General features: G+C 30.4%; 3 protein-coding genes and 1 long non-coding RNA gene across 4 annotated transcripts; all 4 read left to right on the plus strand.

Annotated features, from left to right (window-relative positions):
* The first annotated feature begins 2,238 nt into the window (after positions 1-2,238).
* LOC107932744 (flavonol sulfotransferase-like) lies at positions 2,239-3,219 on the plus strand. Its single transcript, XM_016864830.2, has one exon. The coding sequence runs from the start codon at positions 2,239-2,241 to the stop codon at positions 3,217-3,219; it is 981 nt and encodes a 326-aa protein (XP_016720319.2).
* A 5,244-nt stretch (positions 3,220-8,463) lies between these two features.
* On the plus strand, positions 8,464-9,409 carry LOC107932753 (uncharacterized). The gene is made up of 2 exons (XR_001693481.2): positions 8,464-8,592; positions 8,935-9,409. It is a non-coding gene; the product is annotated as an uncharacterized lncRNA (long non-coding RNA).
* Positions 9,410-11,096: 1,687 nt separating this feature from the next.
* On the plus strand, positions 11,097-12,070 carry LOC107932743 (flavonol sulfotransferase-like). The gene is made up of 2 exons (XM_016864829.1): positions 11,097-11,670; positions 11,757-12,070. Exons 1-2 carry the CDS (start codon positions 11,097-11,099, stop codon positions 12,068-12,070), a joined length of 888 nt encoding a protein of 295 aa, XP_016720318.1.
* Positions 12,071-19,312: 7,242 nt separating this feature from the next.
* LOC107932741 (flavonol sulfotransferase-like) lies at positions 19,313-20,293 on the plus strand. The gene has a single exon (XM_016864828.1). The coding sequence runs from the start codon at positions 19,313-19,315 to the stop codon at positions 20,291-20,293; it is 981 nt and encodes a 326-aa protein (XP_016720317.1).
* The last annotated feature ends 1,389 nt before the right edge of the window (positions 20,294-21,682 follow it).

Raw genomic sequence — 21,682 nt, forward strand, 5'->3', positions numbered from 1 at the left:
TAAATAACCGCACTAATACGTTCACTCATCTTCAATTTCTATTCTGCTTAGCTTCTCTAATTTTTCTTGCTATAACTTATGCAACCTGAGAATGAAATTCGGCTCATTTATAGCCTAAGGCCAAACATGAACTACTGTAGAAAAAGAGCGTCCACGTGGAAGCTTTTTTCATCAATTTTGATGACAGCGCATCCTGCTTGAAGTGTTTTTGACACTATTTTTTCAGAACCGTCTTCTTCAAAATTATTTTTTCAGGAACTACTGTAGAAAAAGAGTGTCTATGCCGGAGCTTTTTTCAGTAATTTTACTAACAGTGCATCCTGCTTGAAGCATTTTTGACATTATCTTTTCAGAACCATCTTCTCAAAATTAATTTTTCTGAAACTACTGTAAAAAAAACAAAATCCTTATTATCAATATAAATTTTCCTAAACCCTAAACCTAAACACAATTATTTTTTTTAAAAATAAACCCTAATTTAATTAATTTTCTTAAAACCCTTAAAACCTAATTTAATTAATTTTTTTAAAACAAAAACTCTAAATCCAAATTTTTTTTTAAATTCTTAAACCCTAAACCCTAAACCTAAGTTCTTTTAACAAAACCCTAACACTACAACCTTAAACCTAAATTATTTTCACAATTCCCTAAACCAAAAAACCCTAGGGACTAAACATGCAAATATCCCCCTAGAAAAACACGGAGCAAATCGCGTCCCTAAGGAAATGATTTTGCCACGTTAGCAAAACGAGTCCATGTCAGCAGGTTTTGTGCTAACATGGCAAAATCGCTCCCTTGGGGACGCGATTTGCTTAAATTTCACCCAAAAAGCTCCTACGTAGACACGTTTTGTATATTTCGGCCCTTTTCGGCAAATAATGAAATAATTGGCCCATTTCTGTAAATAAGGTTGGAAATGGGCCTTTATTGGTAAAATTGTCCAAATTTTTCTATGGTTTTTTTATTAAAATAGTATAAAAAATTAATTACAAAAATGAGATATTTTATAGATTAATTATAAAAATGGTGCATTTTCTACAATAAAATATAGATAATATTCTCTTTAACAGTTCCATTTGTCTGTCAAGATTTTGCCTATTATAAAAAGTTGATTGTTATAAACTTATAACAACATGTAATTACAGAGAGATAATTATTGTAAACCTACCATAGAATTCATGTCATGGATAGGTGCAAAATTAGGGGGCTAGCAAGGGCCCCGGCTTCTCCTAAAATAAAAAATTTTCAATTTAGTCTCTTTAAAATTTTAAATTAGTAAAGGTAAAATTATATTTTGGCCCACTAAAAATATAAAAATTTGATTTAATCCTTTAAAAATTATAAAGATATAGGTTATTAAAATGGTGAAATTGCATTTTTACTATCGTAAAAATTACAATTTAATTTCACCTCCTAAAAAAATTTTCTAGTTTCGCCCCTGGTCATGAATTTCATTCAAATAAAGAATGAATTATATTTAAAAAAAATGAAAGTGAGAACCAAATCAACAAAATTAAAAGACATAGTAGATGCATTATTGCTTTTATGCATATTTTATTTTACAATATTTCACAAGATTAATTATTAAGTTCATAAATCTAATAAGTCTAAAAAACAATATGAGTTTTCAAATTAAATTAATTAATTTATCATGAGTTATTAAAATCAAGATTGTCATATTTAACATGTGTTTGCAATTTTCACCGGTACTAGAGATGCTTGGGTCGGGCTCATACAAGGTACCTAGACTAATTTTTTAAGCTTACTTTTTTGTCCAAGCTCAGCCCAATTTTAGAAAAGTAAACTCAGACCCAACTCGCCTATATTTGATTTTTTTAGATTAATTTTTATTTAAAAATATTTTTTTAAAAAACTATAATACTCTAAATACACTACCATAAATATAATAAATTTTTTATTGTATTAAATATAATTTTTAGAATTTTATATTTTAGGTTAGATTATTTTATATTATTATTTAGTATATAATTAATATAATATTATTTTATAACATAATATTTTCTAAATCTTCTTCCCTTTCGGGGGTGTGTGAGTGAACCAACTAATGACTATTTTATAACATAATTAATATAATATTATTTTATAACATAATACTTTGGGGGGTGTGTGAGTGACCCAACTAATGACTATTTTACAAGAAATCAATCTCTTTCTTCTTCCATATATGTGTGTGATTTTTGTTTCAGCCCAAATCATCTTTCTATTAGCCTGTTCCTCATGGAATCCCATATTGAGATACAAAACGAAGATGCGCTTCAAAAATCTTTCAAAGAAATGATATCTACTCTCCCTAAAGGGAATTGTTGGGGTTGTTTTGAAGATCTATGTCAATATCAAGGTTTTTGGTTCTTCTCGACTTTTCTACAAGGAGCTTTGTCGGCTCAACAACAATTCCAGGCGCAACCCACTGATATCATCCTTTGTAGCTCTCCAAGAACAGGCACAGCCTGGTTAAAATCCCTCACTTTCGCCACTATTACAAGAACCTTATACGATGATTCCACCACCCCTTTGCTTTCCAAGATGCCTCATGATGTTGTGCCTTTCATGGAGTTCGATCATGCCCAGTTTTCCACTAATCGACATCTTGGAATTCCTCTTTTAGCCACTCATCTTCCTTATTCTCTCTTACCCAGATCTATAATTGATTCCGGTTGTAAACTTATTTACATTTGCAGGGACCCCAAAGATACATTTGTTTCATTGTATCATTTCGCTGCTAGGTACTCCAAATCCCAAAATACTCAACCTATTCAACTTGATGAAGCGTTCGAGTTGTTTTATGAAGGTGGAAGTCCGTATGGGCCTTATTGGGATCATGTTTTGGGGTATTGGAAAGCAAGTTTGGAACATCCAGACAAGTTAATGTTCTTGAAATATGAAGAATTGGTTGAAGATACTGTTTTGTATCTTAAAAAAATAGCAGCGTATATGGGTTATCCTTTCTCGTCAGAGGAACAACAACAATGGGTGCCTGAAAACATTGTGAAGATGTGCAGTTTCGAGAATTTAAGTGGCTTGGAAGTAAATAAAACCGGGAGACATCGTGAAGGGCAAGGAAATTTGGGGCTAGAAAATAACATTTATTTTCGGAAAGGGAAGCCTGGAGACTGGAAGAATTATTTGACCACTGAAATGGCTCAACGTTTAGACCAGCGAACAATGCAAAAATTGAGTGGTTCAGGTTTAAGTCTGTAATTGAAGGTTGATAATCTAGGGTTTGTAATTATCCCTTTTAATAATAATATTTTCAATTAAGGTTATCTTACTTAGGATTTGTAATTATCCCTTTTAGCAATATTAATGGGTATTGATCTATTGTATTATTCATTGAATCTTTAGTTGGAGTTCGTTAGTAGAACTTTATCCGTTAAATGACCATTCCTTAAATCTTTAGTTGGAGCTCGTTGGTAAAATTTTATCAATTAAATAATTTAAATAAATAAAATTTTTTAAATAATTTAATAATTTAAATAAAATTTTTTAAATAATTCAATAATTATTTTTCAATTAGACCTAACCGGGGTTGGGTCTGGTAAGAGATAAAGATTTTCTCATAAAATGATTCTATAAAGACAAATAATGTGTCTTTTTAGGTGTATTGGTGTAATTTTGGTCAATTTTCTTTTAGCCCCTATATTATGTGTAAGTTGCATATTTAATCCCTGTAGTTTAACCTAGTTCATTTTAGTATGTGGTTTTTGAATTTTAAAATTTTAGTTTTAGCTCAAATTATACCAGTTAAATTTATTATGTTAATTTCTATTCGCAGTCTCATATTATCTATAAGTTGTTGATTTATTCTTTGTTCTTCAATTACATTATTTTTGGTCTCTACATTTCTTGAATTTTGAAATTTCAGTTTAATAGTTGTTCGTGGCGGATCGTGAGATTAAGCTTTTTGGGGAGGCTACTTAAAAATTCCAAAAAAAAAAAATTAAGAGTTTAATAAGATTTTTTTTAAAATGGGGTCTAATTAATTTTTTTTTAGAAAAATATACAATGAGTTTAATGAGAAGTTCTAGAAATTTTAGGAGAGTGTAATTGAAATTTTTAAAAAATAAAATAAAACGCATAATGAGATTTTTTTTAAAAAACTTAGGGGACCTAATTAAAATTTTCAAAAAAAGTAGTTTAATAAGAATTAAAAAAATTGGGTTCTAGTTAAATTTATTAAAAATTATGTGAGACTAATAAGATTTTACAGAAATTTTAAGAGAGTTTAATTAAAATCTTTAAAATAGATTAAAGGTATAGTGAGAATTTTCAAAAATTCAAGCGACTTGATTAATTTTTTTTAAAAAAATTAGGGACTAATGAAATATTTCAAAATTTTGAGGGTGGGGCAAAGGCTCCCCACCATTACCATTCGTCACTAGTGGAGGTTACATTTATTAACTAAAATAAAATAACTCTGGCTCTATCTTAGAGCATGATATATTCTTTCCTCTGTTGGTGTTTTTGTGTTTTGGCTTGACTGTGGGTGTGCTTTTATGTCCTTTCATTTACCCATAAGCCGCCGAGAGTTTATTGCATATTTTTATGTATTTTTTGTGTGTTCCAGTTGGGGTGAGCAGTGACTTTCTTGCTTTGCTCTCCTTTTATAATTACTTTTTTAACTTTGAATTAAAGCTTTCGATATTAGTAGATTTGTTCATGGATCGGGCTACTTAGTCCGGCTTGAAAGATCGCCTAAGATGTTGGAAGGTTTGGACAAAAATATAGCCCTGAAAAATAGGCTTGGATAAAAAAATAAGTCTCGTTTAAAAAATGAGCTGGGTCTCGGGTAAAGTATTTTTGGCCCGGGCCCGACCCGAATTCACTAAATGACAAAAAAATCTACTTTTTTTTTAATGTTATTTTCTTATTGTTTTCTCTCTATTTTGCTACCATATTACTATTATGTTACTATTATTTTGTTGTTATTGTTTGAATATTGTATAAAACTTATTTTATTATTAATTTGTTATTATTTTAAAGGCATTTTGTTAATTTTGTTATTATTTTAGAGGTATTTGCTTGTTAAGTTGCATCTATCTTAGTACTATTTAAGTCTACATAATTTTTAAAAATTTATTTTTAATTTGTTAGAAAATATTTTTTTTGATTTTATTAGTATTTTTCCCTTTCCCTGGCATATATTTCTTTCCTTTCCCAAAAGTTTTTCCCTTTCCCCAACTCCCCAACCCATGAACGATTAGTCATTTGGTGTCGCTCATCTCTCTCCCTTTACCCCACCTACCATGATACAACTCCCCATAAATTTATTTTGAATTAAATTATCGTATATGATCTTTTTTTTACTGAGTTTTTGCATAACTCGAATATTGGTGCCGCCTCTGTCACACCCTTCACCCTTAAAATATATATATTTTACCCCATATCATTTTATAATGATGTTTCAATGATTAAGTCACACAAAAAAAAATGGCTCCACATTTTCCATGCTCTCCACCCCTAACTCTATTGCAAACAAATCATTTTGGTAAATAATTGTATTGGCATACTATTATGGTATTTAATTATTTATTTTATACCTAGGTAAAAAAGCCACAATATTATTTAACCACATGAACAATATAATAGTTTTGACTTTTAACTTTAAAAAAGATAAACATTTATCAAAACGACGTAATAACTCAAATTGTGTATTTCATATTTGAGTTAAACTGAAAATTTTGATTTTTTATTCGAGTTGAGCTGAATAACTCAAATAACTCGAATTATTTAAACCAAAATTTAAATTTTTTATCGAATCAAATTTTACTCATCCTTATATTATAATATAAAAAAATAAACTCTTATATTCGCAAGGGCTTCAAATGAAGTTGGGTAGTACTATTTGGAGCATAATACCAATTGTCGAAACCATTTTTTGGAAACGGAGTCGAATTTGGTTTTGAAAACGAAAATTGAAAATAGGGAGTCGCCACCAATCTTTTTTACTTAGGTGTGATCGGATCACCTAGAAATTTGGTCATTTTAATAAAATATTTCAATTTACTAAAACAACGATTTTGGTCTACGAAATTTGAGAAAACAGGTTCGGGATTCGGTTACGTACGAGGAAGGATTAGCACCCTCGTAACGCCTAAAATTGGTACATAATTGATTAATTAATGTCTTAATGTCGAAATTTAAAAACTCGAAAAGAATTAAAAATATGATCCTCTCTTTTTAATGTTGATTTTTTTATGAAGAATTTGCTTGCGTAAATCGAAACGGATGTTAAAGACCTTTTTGTCCCGAAGTAATAAAATATCACACCCAGTAAGTTAGGACACAATATTTTAAAACCTCGAGAATAAGCTTGTCTTTTGATTTTCAAAGTTCATGCGTTTTAATTTCAAAAGGTTATTCGGTCATTTGGGTCAAACGAAGAAAATCAAAACCCAGCATGTTAGGGCACGATCTCTAGAATCTCCAAACACGGAATATTGCCTTACTTTGAAAATTTCTCTTTTTAAATAATTATCAAACGTAAGTTTAAAACGACATGGGCTTATTTGAAATATAATACAAAGACAACTGATTATAATTAAACATGGTGCGTGGGGTAATAATAATGCAATAATATAAAACAACTATACGAGTTAAGTATATGATAAACAAATGAATGTTATGATAATACTAATGGGCTATAATAGTCATAGTAGCATTAACAAACAAATTACTATAACGAAACATATATATGGATAAATAAGGATGAAATAAATAAATAATAGAGAGAGCAGTCACGACAAAGTAACAAATAAATAAATATAAGAGCAAGGGTTTAAAAATATTAATAGTAAAAAACCAAATTAAAAAAAAACAAAATTTAAGGCGCAATTTGTAACAAAACATATGTGCAAAATAATGACGATGATAATAATTGTAGAGGCCCAATTTAGCCTGGGGGCCCATAAACCAAAAACCAAAATCAAAAAATAAAAATAATAATAGGAGCAGTCCATAGCCTAATATGCTACAAGCCCAACTAGCGCAAAACTATTAAAAACCCTAGGGGCCCAATAGGCCCACTTCCTAAACTAGTTTCAACAAAGCTGAAATCCTAACCCCTATGTGCGCCGCCCCTCACGTGGTGTCAGCGCGTTCTACGCCTGAACAGACGCTCCGTCCCATCGCTTTCGCTGTCACCTACAAACAAGCAAAGAACAGGACAGAAAGGAAGCAAAGAACAGTAACAAAAAGAAAAAAGAGAACAGTAGCACGGAATATGTATTCGGCTATATAGCCAGAGACAAAGAAATGTAATTTTTTACAGAAAAAATATTGGAGCAATCGAATACAAAAAAGAAGAATTAAGGTGGTCTTTCATCCTTTTTCATTCCCTTCGCAAGCTTATTTTCGAATATAGCACACATATATACATACATATATTCAAAAGAAAAAACGATTTTCGTACCTTCTGTGAGTCAGGGAAGTCGGAACCGAAGGGTTCCCTTGGCTCTTTCCAATTTTCTAGAGGTATTTTTGTAGATCTAGGGCGAGGGGAGCAAAAAGGGTTAAAAAAGGGTCGATTTTATACTTTTGGCTGCCGTATACGGCGATCGCCAGCGACGGACGGACGGTGGCCCGATCGCCGAAAATCGCCCAGTCCAGAGCACCAAAACCCTCCCCCTTTCCTTTTTTTTTATTTAAAATAGCTAAAATGAATTAAAAAAATGTGACTTATATAGGATGGAAAAACGCACCGTTTTGCCCAGCCTCTTTAAAACGCTGAAACGGCGTCGTACCCTAACTTACTAGGTTTCGATTTTTCTCGTTTAACCTAAATAACCAAATATCCTTTTAAAATTTAAATACATGATTTTTGAAATTTAAAAGACAAGCTTATTCTCGATAAATTAAAATGTCGTGTCCTAATGCGCTGGATGTGACATTGTATTACCTCGGGACAAGAAGGTCTTTAGCATCCGCTTTGATTTATCCGAGCATTTTTGTAAAATTAACATTCATAAAAAAGGATCGTATTTTAAAATTTATTTTGAAATCTTTTCAACTTTCGACATTAAGACGTTAATTAATCGATTAGGTACCAATTTTGGGCGTGACGAGGGTGCTAACCCTTCCTCGCACGTAACCGACTCCCGAACTCGTTTTCTCAACCTTCGTAGACCAAAATCATTTATTTTAATAAATCAAAAATGTTTTATTAAAACGACCAAATTTCTAGGTGATTCGATCACACCTAAATAAAAAGGATTGGTGGTGACTCCCATGTTCATTTTTTCATTTTCAAAACCAAAGTCGATCCTCGTTTTTTCAAAAAAATGGTTTCGACAATAATAATAATAAACATATAATAATAGGAATGACAATAATAATATTATAAGTGAAAACCTAAATAGTTTGATTTATAAAAGTATACAAAGAATGGGTAACAAATAAACAAATGATTACATAATAATAATAATAATAATAATAATAATAATAAAATCAACCCCTTTTTAACCCTTTTGCTCCCCTCGCCCTAGATCTAGACTTAACAAAAAAGCAAAAAACACCTTCAGAAAATCGGAAATAGTAAAGGAACTCTTCGGTTCCGACTTCTCCGACTCACAAAAGGTACCAAAAATTTTATTTCTTTTGAATGTATATGTATATGTATGAGTGCTATATTCAAAAATAAATTTGCAAAGGAAATGAAAAATCGAACGAAAGACCACCTTTTTTTTTCTTTTGAATCTGTTTTTGTTGTTTTTTTTATTAATCCTCAATCTCTGCTTCTACAACCTATTTTTGTTGGCTTTATAGCCGATTTTACAATCTTTCTTGCTGCTGTTCATGCTACTCTATTCTGCTATGCTATTGTTTCCTTTTCTTTTGTTTCTTTGCTGTCAACTTTTTACTTTTCTATCCTTTTTTTCGCTGTTTTTTCCTTTTTTTTTTGTTTGCGTGTTGATTTAGCCTTGGCAAGTGTCAGAGGAGCACCAGAGGCGTATGAGGCCAGTGATGGCAGTGGAGGCGCATACGGGGAGGGCTGAAGTGACCTGGTGCGGCGCCTAGGGTTTTCCCTTCCCTTCTTTTGCTGAAAAATATTTAGTGGGCTAGGGTTGATTTAGGTAGTGGGCTGATGTGGTTTTAATTTTTTTTTGAGCTATGGACTGTTAAAACTTTGGGCCTATTGTAAAAACTTGGACTGATAAATTTCATTAAAAGCCCGGGTAAAATTGGGCTATTACACCAATAAAGGCCCATTTCTAAAATTATTTATGGAAATAGGTTGCTTCTAAAAATAATTATAGGTATAGATTGAAAATCCAAAAATGCACTGACAAGGACACGTTTTTCCTTGTGTCAAGCAAAAGCACGCTGACATGGATGCAATTTTTTGAAAATTTATGAGAACAAGTCAATATAAAGACCCAAAGTGGCAACACTATTTTTTTGTGCCATCAATTAATGTGGAAATAAAACTTACAAAGCATATCTTTACGTAGACCCAAAGTCTTATTTCCCTTATTTTCTTAAACAATGTGGAATGTAAGATATGTGTTTATATAGATTCATGAATAAGATTGCAACTTGTTCTTACATAATGTGGAATTCCTTCCTCTTTTAATTAACAACTTAATGCTACACTATATTTTATATCTTTTTACAAAACAAATTCTATTTTTTTTATTTTGTTAAAATTTTCTCATATTATAAAATCACCTTTTGAGGTTTTTAATCCTTATGCATTTTAGGATTGTTAGCATATACAAAATGACCATAATAAAAAAAGAAAAAGGAATACTAATTGCACATATGAAACTTGTACATGCAATAATCTTCTATTCAATTTTAAATGTTTGAAGTTAATATTCATGCAATTCTATTTTTTAAAAATAATTTTCTATTATTTCAATTTAGAAGTTATACATAAAATATGATAACTATTTTTCATATTTTTATATCTAGATTAAATTACATTAGTAGTTACTTAACTATGATTTTTTTACTATTGAATTATAAAAACTTACAAAATGATCACTCAGCTATTAGTACTACTTTTTGGTCACTCAATTATCTTGAATTTTGAGGTATGTAGCAAAAAGAAGAAGAAGAAGAAGACAAATTTGAATAATTTAATGACAATTTTGTAACTTTTTATAAACAAATTATTCAAAAAATATAATTAAATGACTATTTTATAACTATTTTATAAATAACTATTTTAAATATTTTTTATTATTTTACTATACTCATTAATTTTTTAATCCTACAAAGTTTTTAAAAAAGAGATATCAATTTTTTAAAATTACAAAAAAAAATATATACAATCTGAGTACCAAACAATTTTGAAATGCAACAAAATTAAAGATCTCAAAAGATAATTTTATAATATAAGAAATGTTAACAAAATATAAAAAATAGAAATTATTTTGTAAAAAATATAAAATATAGTGTAGCCTTTAATATTATGTTGTTAGTTAAAACAGGATAGAATCCCACATTGCTTAGGAATAAGCTGCAAACCTATTCATGGGTGTATAGCAAAATTTATTTTGTAAGTTTTATTTTTCACATTAATTAGTGACACCAAAAAATTTAAAAAAATAATGTTTTCATTTTCGGTTTTTATAAAGGCTTATTCTCATAATTTTTTTAGAAAAACTTAGTCTATCTTGATAATACTTTAAAAAATAATCTTTATTGAGAATTTAGTTTGAAACATATTCATCAGCGTGTTTTTGAATTTTCGATTCATATCTATAATTATTTTTTGGAGTGGTCTATTTCCCTAAATAATTTTGAAAGGTGAGGCATCGGGTGTGCACTTGAATGGATGGGTCGACCAGCTCTGCCCTGTCTTCAAGTCCTTACGAATGCGTGTTAAGTAGGGAGAATCAATGGAGAATGAGACAGCGTGCAAACTGCGCAGTTTCATTTTTGTTGATTGGGGAAACAGAGATAATGATGTTTTTCTTTTTCTTTTTCTTTATATTTTCATTTTAGTATTTCTTTATATATTAAAAAATATCATTCCATCCACTGCCTCCTTATAAAAGAAAAAGAACAGTGGCAGCCTATTTACAAAGCCATCGTTGTAGAATATAGTATTTGCACTCGTTAGCCTGTCCCTTATGGAATCCCATATTGAGAAACAAGATGGAGATGTGCTTCAAAAATCTTTCAAAGAGATGATATCTACTCTCCCTAAAGGGAATAGTTGGGGTTTTCCTGGAGATGTATATCAATATCAAGGTTTTTGGTTCTCCCCGCCATTTCTACAAGGAGCATTGTTGGCTCAACAACAGTTCCAGGCTCAACCCACTGATATCATCCTTTGTAGCTCTCCAAGAACAGGCGCAGCCTGGTTAAAATCCCTCACTTTCTCCACTATTACAAGAACCACATACGATGATTCCACCACCCCTTTGCTTTCCAAGATGCCTCATGATGTTGTGCCTTACATGGAGTTCGATCATATCCAGTTTTCCACTAATCGACATCTTGGAATTCCTCTTTTAGCCACTCATCTTCCTTATTCTTTCTTGCCCAGATCTATAATTGATTCTGGTTGTAAACTTATTTACATTTGCAGGGACCCCAAAGATACATTTGTTTCATTGTATCATATCATTGCTAGGTACAACAAATCCCAAAATACTCAACCCATTCAACTTGATGAAGCGCGTTTCAAGAAGGCGTCAGTCAGTTTGGGCCTTATTAGGACCATGTTTTAGGGTACTGGAAAGCAAGTTTGGAACGTCCAGACAAGTTAATGTTCTTGAAATACGAAGATTTGGCTAAAGATACTGTTTTGTATCTTAAGAAAATAGCAGAGTTTATGGGTTATCCTTTCTCATCAGAGGAACAACAACAAAATGTGCCTGAAAACATTGTGAAGATGTGCAGTTTCGACAATTTAAGTGGCTTGGAAGTAAATAAAACCAGGAGACATCGTGAAGGGTACGAAAATTTGAGGATAGAAAATAACATTTTCTTTCGGAAAGGGAAGCCTGGAGACTGGAAGAATTATTTGACCACTAAAATGGCTCAACGTTTAGACCAACGAACAATGCAAAAATGGAGCAGTTCAGGTTTAAGTGTGTAATTGAAGGTCGATAATCTATTTATCATCCATTGTTCACTTAAACTGGATCATAGTTCGTAATTATATCTTTCAATAATATTATCTTCAAATAAGGTCATCTTGGTCGGGATTTGTAATTATCCCATTTAATAATATTGATGGGTATTGATCTATTGTACTATTCCTTGAATCTTTAGTTGGAGCTCATTGGTAGAATTTTATCAATTAAATGACTTAAATAAATAAAAGTTTTTAAATAATTTAATGATTTAAATGAAAATTTTTAAATAATTCAATGAATATTTTTCAAAAATTAAAAAAAAGGCATAATGGGATTTTAAAAAAAAACTTAGGGGAACTAATTAAAATTAAAAAAAAACTAATTTAGTAAGAATTTTTTAAAAAAATTAGGGTCTAGTTAATATTTTTAAAAATTATGATTTTACGAAACTTTTAAGAGAATTTAATTGAAATGTTTTAAAAAATAAAAGACAAGAATTTCTAAAAATTTAGGAGATTTAATTAATTCTTTTTAAAAGAGTTGGTGGTTAATGAAAATTTTCAAAAATTCGAGAGTAGGGCAATGTCCCAAGGCTCCCCTCAACCACCATTAACATTCGCTATTGGTGGCAGTTACATCTATTAACTAGAACAAAATAGTTTTTTTTTGTTAGTATTATTTAAAATTAGTAAATTAATGTGACATTGCACATAGAATTATATGTCTATGGCAGAAGCTTTGGAAATAACAAGATTTAACTTAACGATTTAATAATTACTATTTTGATCAAAATTGAAATTTTAAAATTCGAAACATATAAAATTAAAAATAATCAAATTAGAACACATAAATTAAATCCACAACTTACTTATGATACAAAAATTAATAGCTAAAATTAACTTTTTTTCAATTGATATCTTGAATATCTATTTATAATAACACATTAAATATTTTTAAGAAGCTATAGTAATTTAATTTACAATGATCTGTTAAGACTTGATTAGCTATATACAAAATTTCATAAATAAATATGCATTATAAAATGTTAAAAATAATGTAAAAAAAAACTTTTTATCTACTTAAATATTGTAAATTTTTATATTTATTATAACACTTTTTTTTCCAAAAATTATTTTTTACAATACAAATATTTCAATACTCGTATATTCAATTCAAAGTTTTGTCAAATCACCACTGCTTAAAAGTACAGTCAATAATATCTCGAGGTATTGAATTTTTTACTAGAAAATTTATTTCTCCATTGTCTTATTAATAAGTGGAATTGTGGAAGTATGTGAGGTTTTTTTATTTAAATAATATAAAAAATAATTATTTAATGATATGGGATAATTTAATCATTATTTACAAAATGAGGCAAAAGCAACGGTTGACAATCGGTGTCACTTGAGCAATTGATAATACCACGCTCACCTGGCAACAATCATTAGGTCATTGGTTAGATTTTCTAAAAATTAATTTTTTTCGTGCTGCCTGAGCAATTGGCGGTATTGGTATGTATTAGTCAAAAAAATACAAATATTTTTGTACGAACGAAAAATATATAACTTTTTAATACTGTCACTGACGTGTCATACGTCACCAGTATAAATTAATATTTAATTATATTTTTTAAATTAATTGAAACAAATGAAAAAAAGCTTGAAAATTGAAAATTAGGTAGAACCTGTGACTAACCGGTCACCTCGGTGCAAGTCGTCAGGCCGATGTCCCTATCCTCCCCCAACCCCTACATAAACGGTAAAAAAAAAGTTCCCACCCACAGAAAATTGAGTGTTTGTTTGGAGGTTTGAGGAAAAAAAACTAAAGATTATTAAGCTATGTTAATTACTTTTTGTAATATTAATATTTTATTTTTTTATTTAATTAAATATTAAGTGTTTTGTAATTTTTTATTAAGATTATTTTTTTTCCAAAAGTTATTTTTCAATAGACAATTATACTTCAATACTCGTATATTGAATTCAAAGTTTTATCAAATCACCACATATTTAAGAGCACAATATTGTAAACTACAATTAATAGTACCTTTCAAGAGTTTGAATTTTGATTAGAAAATTTATTTATCAGTTGTCTTATTAATAAGTAGATGTCAACTCCCATAATTATTTTAATAAATGACAGTTTAGAGGTGGTCAAAGTCATGGAAGATGGGCATTTGGCTAATTCAAACTTCGTCTTGGTTAGAAGGATTCAAAATATTTTACAGAATGAAGGGCAATGGCTGTTAAGGTGTGCCTCTAGGAAAGATAATCAAGTTGTTGATTGCCTTGCCAAATTGTCTTCTGACAAGAAGGAATGTGTGTAGGTCTTCGCTAAGGTCCCTGGAATCTTAGTAGTTTTATCTTCAGATAGAGTGAGTGGCTCCTTTACCCCTAGTAGCTTGATGTAGGGTATTAATGTAATTAATGAATTTTTATTAAACCAATATTTTCGAAATAAAAATACAAGTATACATAGACAAAAATATTACATTTAAAGCCCTAGATTTAACACTATGTAGATACAAAAAAGTCATAAAAAATGGGTAAAAATAAAAAAAATGATTTTTTTAATAAAACCCACTTATGCATTAAAATTGAAGAAGACAAGTTACACCCTTCCATACATGTAGCCTATCTATTGGCCACCTAAATGGCTACTGGGATTTTGCGAAACAGTTGGAAAATTAAACAACACTCGAAATAAAAACCACAAAAGGAAACCAACAATCAAAACATGAAAATAAAACCCCCTAGATCCCAAATTTCTTCTCCAAAACATTTAACCCTCATGAGCACCAGTAGATTGCAAGGAACCCAGGCCAAAACAATATATTCCGATGCTAGTAGCTTGGAAATCCTCTCAATCGACCTTGATTTCATTAGACATCCTCCTCTTATGCTCCGGACTCAGCCATCAATCTCGGTCAATTCTTCCACTCCCCCTCCTGTCCACACAACAACAATCCTTTCTACCTCCCTAAAAACTTCCTTTATCCAATACATTGTCCGATCGTGCTTCCTACCCTCCATTAACATCACATGTGTCGCCTCATTCACTTCTCTAGGTACGAATTTGAACTCTACAATCCTGAATCTACTACTTCTCCCTTTAATTTCTGAAATGATAGTACTGATTCTTGATTTGTCCTCCTCTCTCGATTCCAGTGTCCAAATGATGGTCAAAGCATCCCCCTTAATGCATACATCTTGAAACCCTAACTCTTCCACAAAGGCGACCACCTTCAAACATGCTCTTGCCTCCACCATGGTCAGGTCCACAACATTCTCCTACGGGTAAGTGCACGAGACCATAACCAAACCCTCCTTATTTCGTGTTGTAATACCCGAATGTGAGATAAACCATAATATATACATATTTTTACCCCATGCTTGGTATATTTATGGAGGATTTTTCCTTGGTTTCATTGAATTTGATGCTCCTAATCCTTTAAATTCATGTTTTATACTTAGGTGAGCATAGGAAGGCGAAAAGAGCAAGAAACGGGCCAAAAACGGACCAAATGGGCCTAAATCAGTGTTTCACACTGCCTAGGCACTTCCACACGGGTAAACCACACGCCTGTGTGTCATGGCCGTGTCGACTAGAAACCAACTCAGAATTACACACGGCTTGAGCACTTTCACACGGGCGTGGCACACGGCTGTGTCCCTGTTAAACCTAAGTCTAATTCTATTCGAAAAAGGCTAATTTTGGGCTATTTTGGGCATTTCAAAGTCTATTTAAACACCCTAGAAGAGGATTAAAGGAGACACGCAGAGTAGAAGGCAGGAAATACCTAAAGACAGCTATCGGAAGCAGGATCTACTTCAAGACTGAAGATCTCCATTCAATTTCCTTAGAAGTTCTTTGGGTTTCTTTATGTTTTTTTTTTGTTTTTCCAATTTTGAGATGTTTTCCATTATTATGAACTAAACTCCCTAAATACCTAAGGGAGATGAAACCTAAGACGAATCTTATTACTATTTGAATTATATGATAAATACTTGTTCTTATTCTTAATTGTGAGTTTTAAATCCTTGTTTTAATATTCCAGGATATTAATTCAAGTTTTGATGTGCTTATTCAGTGAAGCAAAAATCCCTATTTAAGAGTAGATCTCCATAATTAAGCGGAGTTGCATGCAATCCTAGAGATAGGACGACATAAATCTGTCGGATTAGAGTCAAATCTAATAAGGGAATCCATAAATTGTGTTAATGCGACAATAGGGGTTTTAATTAGAAAGAGATTTCAATTAATCAAGCCAGAGTTAGTTGTTTTTAGTCTCAAGAGAGATATTAACATAAATCAAGGATTTCTACGGATTAATTCAAGTGAATAAATCGTCTAATTCAGAAGTAATAAGTGAAGTCTAGGTGAATTCTTCCTTGGGTATTGTCTTCTTCATTGATTTTCTAAAAGTATTTTACAGCTTTAATCTCTGTCTTAATTTTAGTTAATTAAATAATTAGTCTTAGTTTCAAACCTCCCTTAATTATTAGGCTAGATAATAAAAAGATAGTAATTACTAATACTCTTAGTCCTTGTGGATACGATATTTCCGGTCTCACCATAACTATACTACTATTCGATAGGTGCGCTTGCCTTAGTCGAATTTTTAGTTAGTTTAGCGACCATCAATGTGATAATCTCAACTGTTGGTGAAAAGAATTATCAAAATTAAATTTGATAATCTCCCCCTCTAGTGGCTCCCAACTAGTAGGCCTTGATATATGCATAGGACAAGAAAGATCATTTAACTACTCTATTTCTAGCATGTATAAACCCGATAACATCTTGGATTCGATCCCTAACCCCATCATGGTAAAGGTAAAGTTTGTTACGGTTATGGAAGATAGCTCAAAAAGAAATAGCAAGCAATCTACATACCATTATACTGCATTTCATTACCTCCTCCTTTAACCATTGTTTCCAATTTTGTTGCATGTTTACTGCCGAAAGCTTCACCCTAATTCCTCCGTCACTTACTTTGAGAAGGCACAATCACTAATGTAAAGGCCCAAATTTGCCCTGGGCCCAACAAGCCCAAATTAGACAAAAAAAACAAACAAAACAAAAAAACCAATCAAAATTACAGCCCAAAAATTAAAACCTATATCAGACCCAAAACCCAATTTACAAACCCTAACAGCCCAAGCCCACAACATAAACAAATTTTTCAGAAAGCAAACCCTAGCCTTTGACCTAGCTACGCAGCCGCTCCTCCCATGTCAGCCCCCGTCCCATCGCCCGTACCACCAACTCCTCTGCCACCCCTGCAAGGAAGAAAACACGCAACAACAGAGAGCAGTGGCTAAACGATAGCAAAATAGTAACCTATAACATGTAAATCGGCTTTAAAAAGCCGAATAATGAATGTAAAATGGGGGATTTTGGGAATAAAAAATCAAGAGATTGTGAATGTAAAATCAGTGTTTTCAAACACATATTTGAATACAAAAAAAAAACAGCAAGCATTGAAGGAAAACATACATGTTTTCTCTATTTAAAAAAAACAGTATATATATATTTATATATAAATATAGCAAAAAAAATAAATAAATTTACCTTTATTCGAGCTGATCCGAATAATTCAAATAACTCAAATAATTTAATTCAAAATTTAATTTTTTATCAAATTTTTTAATTAATTCGAATTTTACTCATCCCTATATTATAATATAAAAAATAAACTCTTATATTAGCAAAGGCTTCAAATGAAGTTGGGCAATACTATTTGGGGCATAGTACCAATAAAGGTCGATTTCCGAAATTATTTATGGAAATGAGTTGCTTTTAAAAATAATTATAGGTATGGATTGAAAAGTCAAAAATGAGCTAACGAGGACACATTTTTCCTCATGTCAAGCAAAAGCACACTGACATGGATGTATTTTTTAAAAAAATCAACCATAAAAAAAAAAAAAGAAGAACAAATTGCACGTATGAAACTTGTACATGCAATAATCTTCTATTCAATTTTAAATGTTTGAAGTTAATATTAATGCAATTCTATTTTTTAAAATAATTTTCCATTATTTCAATTTAGAAGTTATACATAAAATATAATAATTATTTTTCATATTTTTATATCTAGATTAAATTACATTAGTACTCACTTAACTATGATTTTTTTACTATTGAATTATAAAAACTTACAAAATGATCACTCAACTATTAGTTTTTTTTTTGTCACCCAATTATCTTGAATTTTAAGGTATGTAGAAAAAAAAAGAAGAAAAATTTGAATAATTGAATGACAATTTTGTAACTTTTCATAAACAGATGATTAAAAAACATAATTAAATGACTATTTTACAACATTTTATAATTAAGTGATAATTTTTTTAAAAATATTTTACTATACTCATTAATTTTTTAATCCTAAAAAATTAAAAAAAAGAGATATCAATTTTTTAAAATTACAAAAAAAAATACACGGAGTACGAAACAATTCTAAAATGCAACAAGATTAAACAGCTCAAAAAATAATTTTATAATATGACAAAATGTTAAAAAATATAAAAAATAGAAATTATTTTGTAAAAATGTATAAAATATAATGGAGCCTTTAATCTTATATTGTTAGTTAAAACATGATGGAGTCTTATATTGTCTAGGAATAAGCTGCAAACATATTCATGAGTCTATATATACACATATCTCACGTTCTATATTACTTAATAAAATAATGGAAATGACACTATGGGTTTATATAAAATTCTATTTTGTAAATTTTATTTTTCACATTAATTAGTGGCACTAAAAAATTTAAAAGAACAGTGTTATCACTTTGGATTTCATAAATTTAAAATAAACTTATTTATTTTGTAATATTTTAAAAAAATAACCTTTATTAAAAATTTAGCTTGACGTACATCTATCAATATATTTTTAAATTTTCGATCGATACTAATAATTATTTTTACAGTCATTTATTTCTGTAAATAATCTTAGAAATTCACCATTATTGGTACCATGCCCTACTATCTAAGTGGAAAGTGACGCGGGTGGGCACTTGAATGGATGCGTCGAGCAGGTCTGCAAGTCCTTACAAATTGCACACTGTCCAATTTAAATAATTGAGATAATGAAGCTTTTCATTTTCATTTTCTTTATATTTTCATTTTAGTATTTCTTTATATTAAAAAATATCATTCCATCCCACTGCCTCCTTATAAAAGAAAAAGAAGAGTGGCAGCCTACTTACACAGCCATCCTTGTATAATATAGTATTTGCACTCATTAGCCTGTCTCTCATGGAATCCCATATTGAGAAACAAAATAGAGATGTGCTTCAAAAATCTTTCAAAGAGATGATATCTACTCTCCCTAAAGAGAATTGTTGGGGTATTCCTGAAGCTCTATATCAATATCAGGGTTTTTGGCTCACCCCCCCTTTTCTACAAGGAGCATTGTCGGCTCAACAACAATTCCAGGCTCAACCCACTGATATCATCCTTTGTAGCTCTCCAAGAACAGGTGCAGCCTGGTTAAAATCCCTCACTTTCGCCACTATTACAAGAACTTCATACAATGATTCCACCACCCCTTTACTTTCCAAGATGCCTCATGATGTTGTGCCTTTCATGGAGTTCGATCATGCCCAGTTTTCCACTAATCGACATCTTGGAATTCCTCTTTTAGCCACTCATCTTCCTTATTCCTTCTTACCCAGATCTATAATTGATTCTGGTTGTAAACTTATTTACATTTGCAGGGACCCCAAAGATACATTTGTTTCATTGCATCATTTCAATGCAAGGTACAACAAATCCCAAAATACTCAACCCGTTCAACTTGATGAAGCGTTCGAATTGTTTTATGAAGGTGTAAATTGGTATGGGCCTTATTGGGACCATGTTCTGGGGTACTGGAAAGCAAGTTTGGAACATCCAGACAAGTTACTATTCTTGAAATATGAAGAACTGATTGAAGATACTGTTTTGTATCTTAAGAAAATAGCAGAATTTATGGGTTATCCTTTCTCGTCAGAGGAACAACAACAAGGGGTGCCTGAAAACATTGTACAGCTGTGCAGTTTCGAGAATTTAAATGGCTTGGAAGTAAATAAAACTGGGAAACATCGTGACGGGCAAGGAGATTTGGCGATGGAAAATAACATTTTCTTCCGGAAAGGGAAGGTTGGAGACTGGAAGAATTATTTGACAACTGAAATGGCTCGACGTTTAGACCAACGAACACTGCAAAAGTTTCGCGGTTCAGGTTTAAGTGTCTAACTGAAGGTCCACAATCTATTTATCAGAGATCAGAATTGGTAATTATGCCTTTTAATAATATTATCTTCAAATAAGGTCATCTTGATCAAGATTTGTAATTATCCCATTTAGTAATATTGATGGGGATTGATTTATTGTACTATTCCTCCGATCTTTAGTTGGAGCTCGTTAGTAGAATCTTATCAGTTAAATGATTATTTCTTAAATCTTTAGTTAGAGCTTGTTAGTAGAATTTTATCAATTAAATGACTTAAATAAATAAAAGCTTTTAAATAATTTAATAATTTAAATAAAATTTTTTAAATAATTTAATGACTATTTTTCGGTCGAATCAAACCTGTTGATAATAAATAGGGACCCACTTGTGGGTTGTGTCTCGTAAGAGATAAGATGAACTTACTAATTGACCAATAATTTTGTGCCATGTCATCATCATTACACAAAAGTTAACAATTTTATCCTAAACAAATATTTCTCATAAAATGATTCTACAAACACAAAAAATGTGTCTTTTTAGGTGTATTGGTATAATTTTGGTCAATTTTATTTTAGCCCCCATATTATGTGTAAATTGCATATTTAATCCTTATAGTTTAACTTAGTTTATTTTTCTACGTGTTTTTTGAATTTTGAAATTTTAGTCTTAGCTCAAATTATACTAGTTAAATTTATTAGTAGTCTCATATTATCCATAAGTTGTTGATTTTCTTCAATTACATTATTTTTAGTCTCTATACTTCTTGAATTTTGAAATTTTAGTTTAGTAACTGTTAATTGCGGATCATGGGATTAATTTTTTTTGGGAGGCTACTTAAAATTTTCAAAATAATAGGAGTTTAATAAGGTTTTTTTAAAATGGGATCTAATTAAATTTTTTTTAAAAAATATTCTGAGTTTAATGAGAAATTCTAGAAATTTTAAGAGAGTTTAGTTTAAATTAAAAAAAAGGCATAATGGGATTTTTTTTTAACTTAGGGGACCTAGTTAGAATTTTCAAAAAAACTAGTTTAATATGAATTTTTTTAAAAAATTTAGGGGTCTAGTTAGTATTTTTAAAAATTATGATTTTACGTAACTTTTAAAAAGCTTAATTGAAATCTTTTAAAAAAATAAATGAAATTTTTCAATAATTTGAGAGGGGGCAATGGCCCAAGGCTCTCCTCGGCCATCATTACCAATTGCCGTTGGTGGTCGTTACATCTATTAACTAAAATAAAATAGTTTTTTGTTAGCTTTGGAAATAACAAGATTCAACTTAACGATTTAACAATTATTATTTGGGTCAAAATTGAAATTTCAAAATTTGAAACATATAAAATTAAAAATAATCAAATTAAAATACATAAATTAATTCCACAACTTACTCATAATACAAAAATTAATAACTAA

The sequence above is a fragment of the Gossypium hirsutum genome, chromosome A04, assembly GCF_007990345.1.
Source record: "Gossypium hirsutum isolate 1008001.06 chromosome A04, Gossypium_hirsutum_v2.1, whole genome shotgun sequence".
Classification (NCBI taxonomy): Eukaryota; Viridiplantae; Streptophyta; class Magnoliopsida; order Malvales; family Malvaceae; genus Gossypium; species Gossypium hirsutum.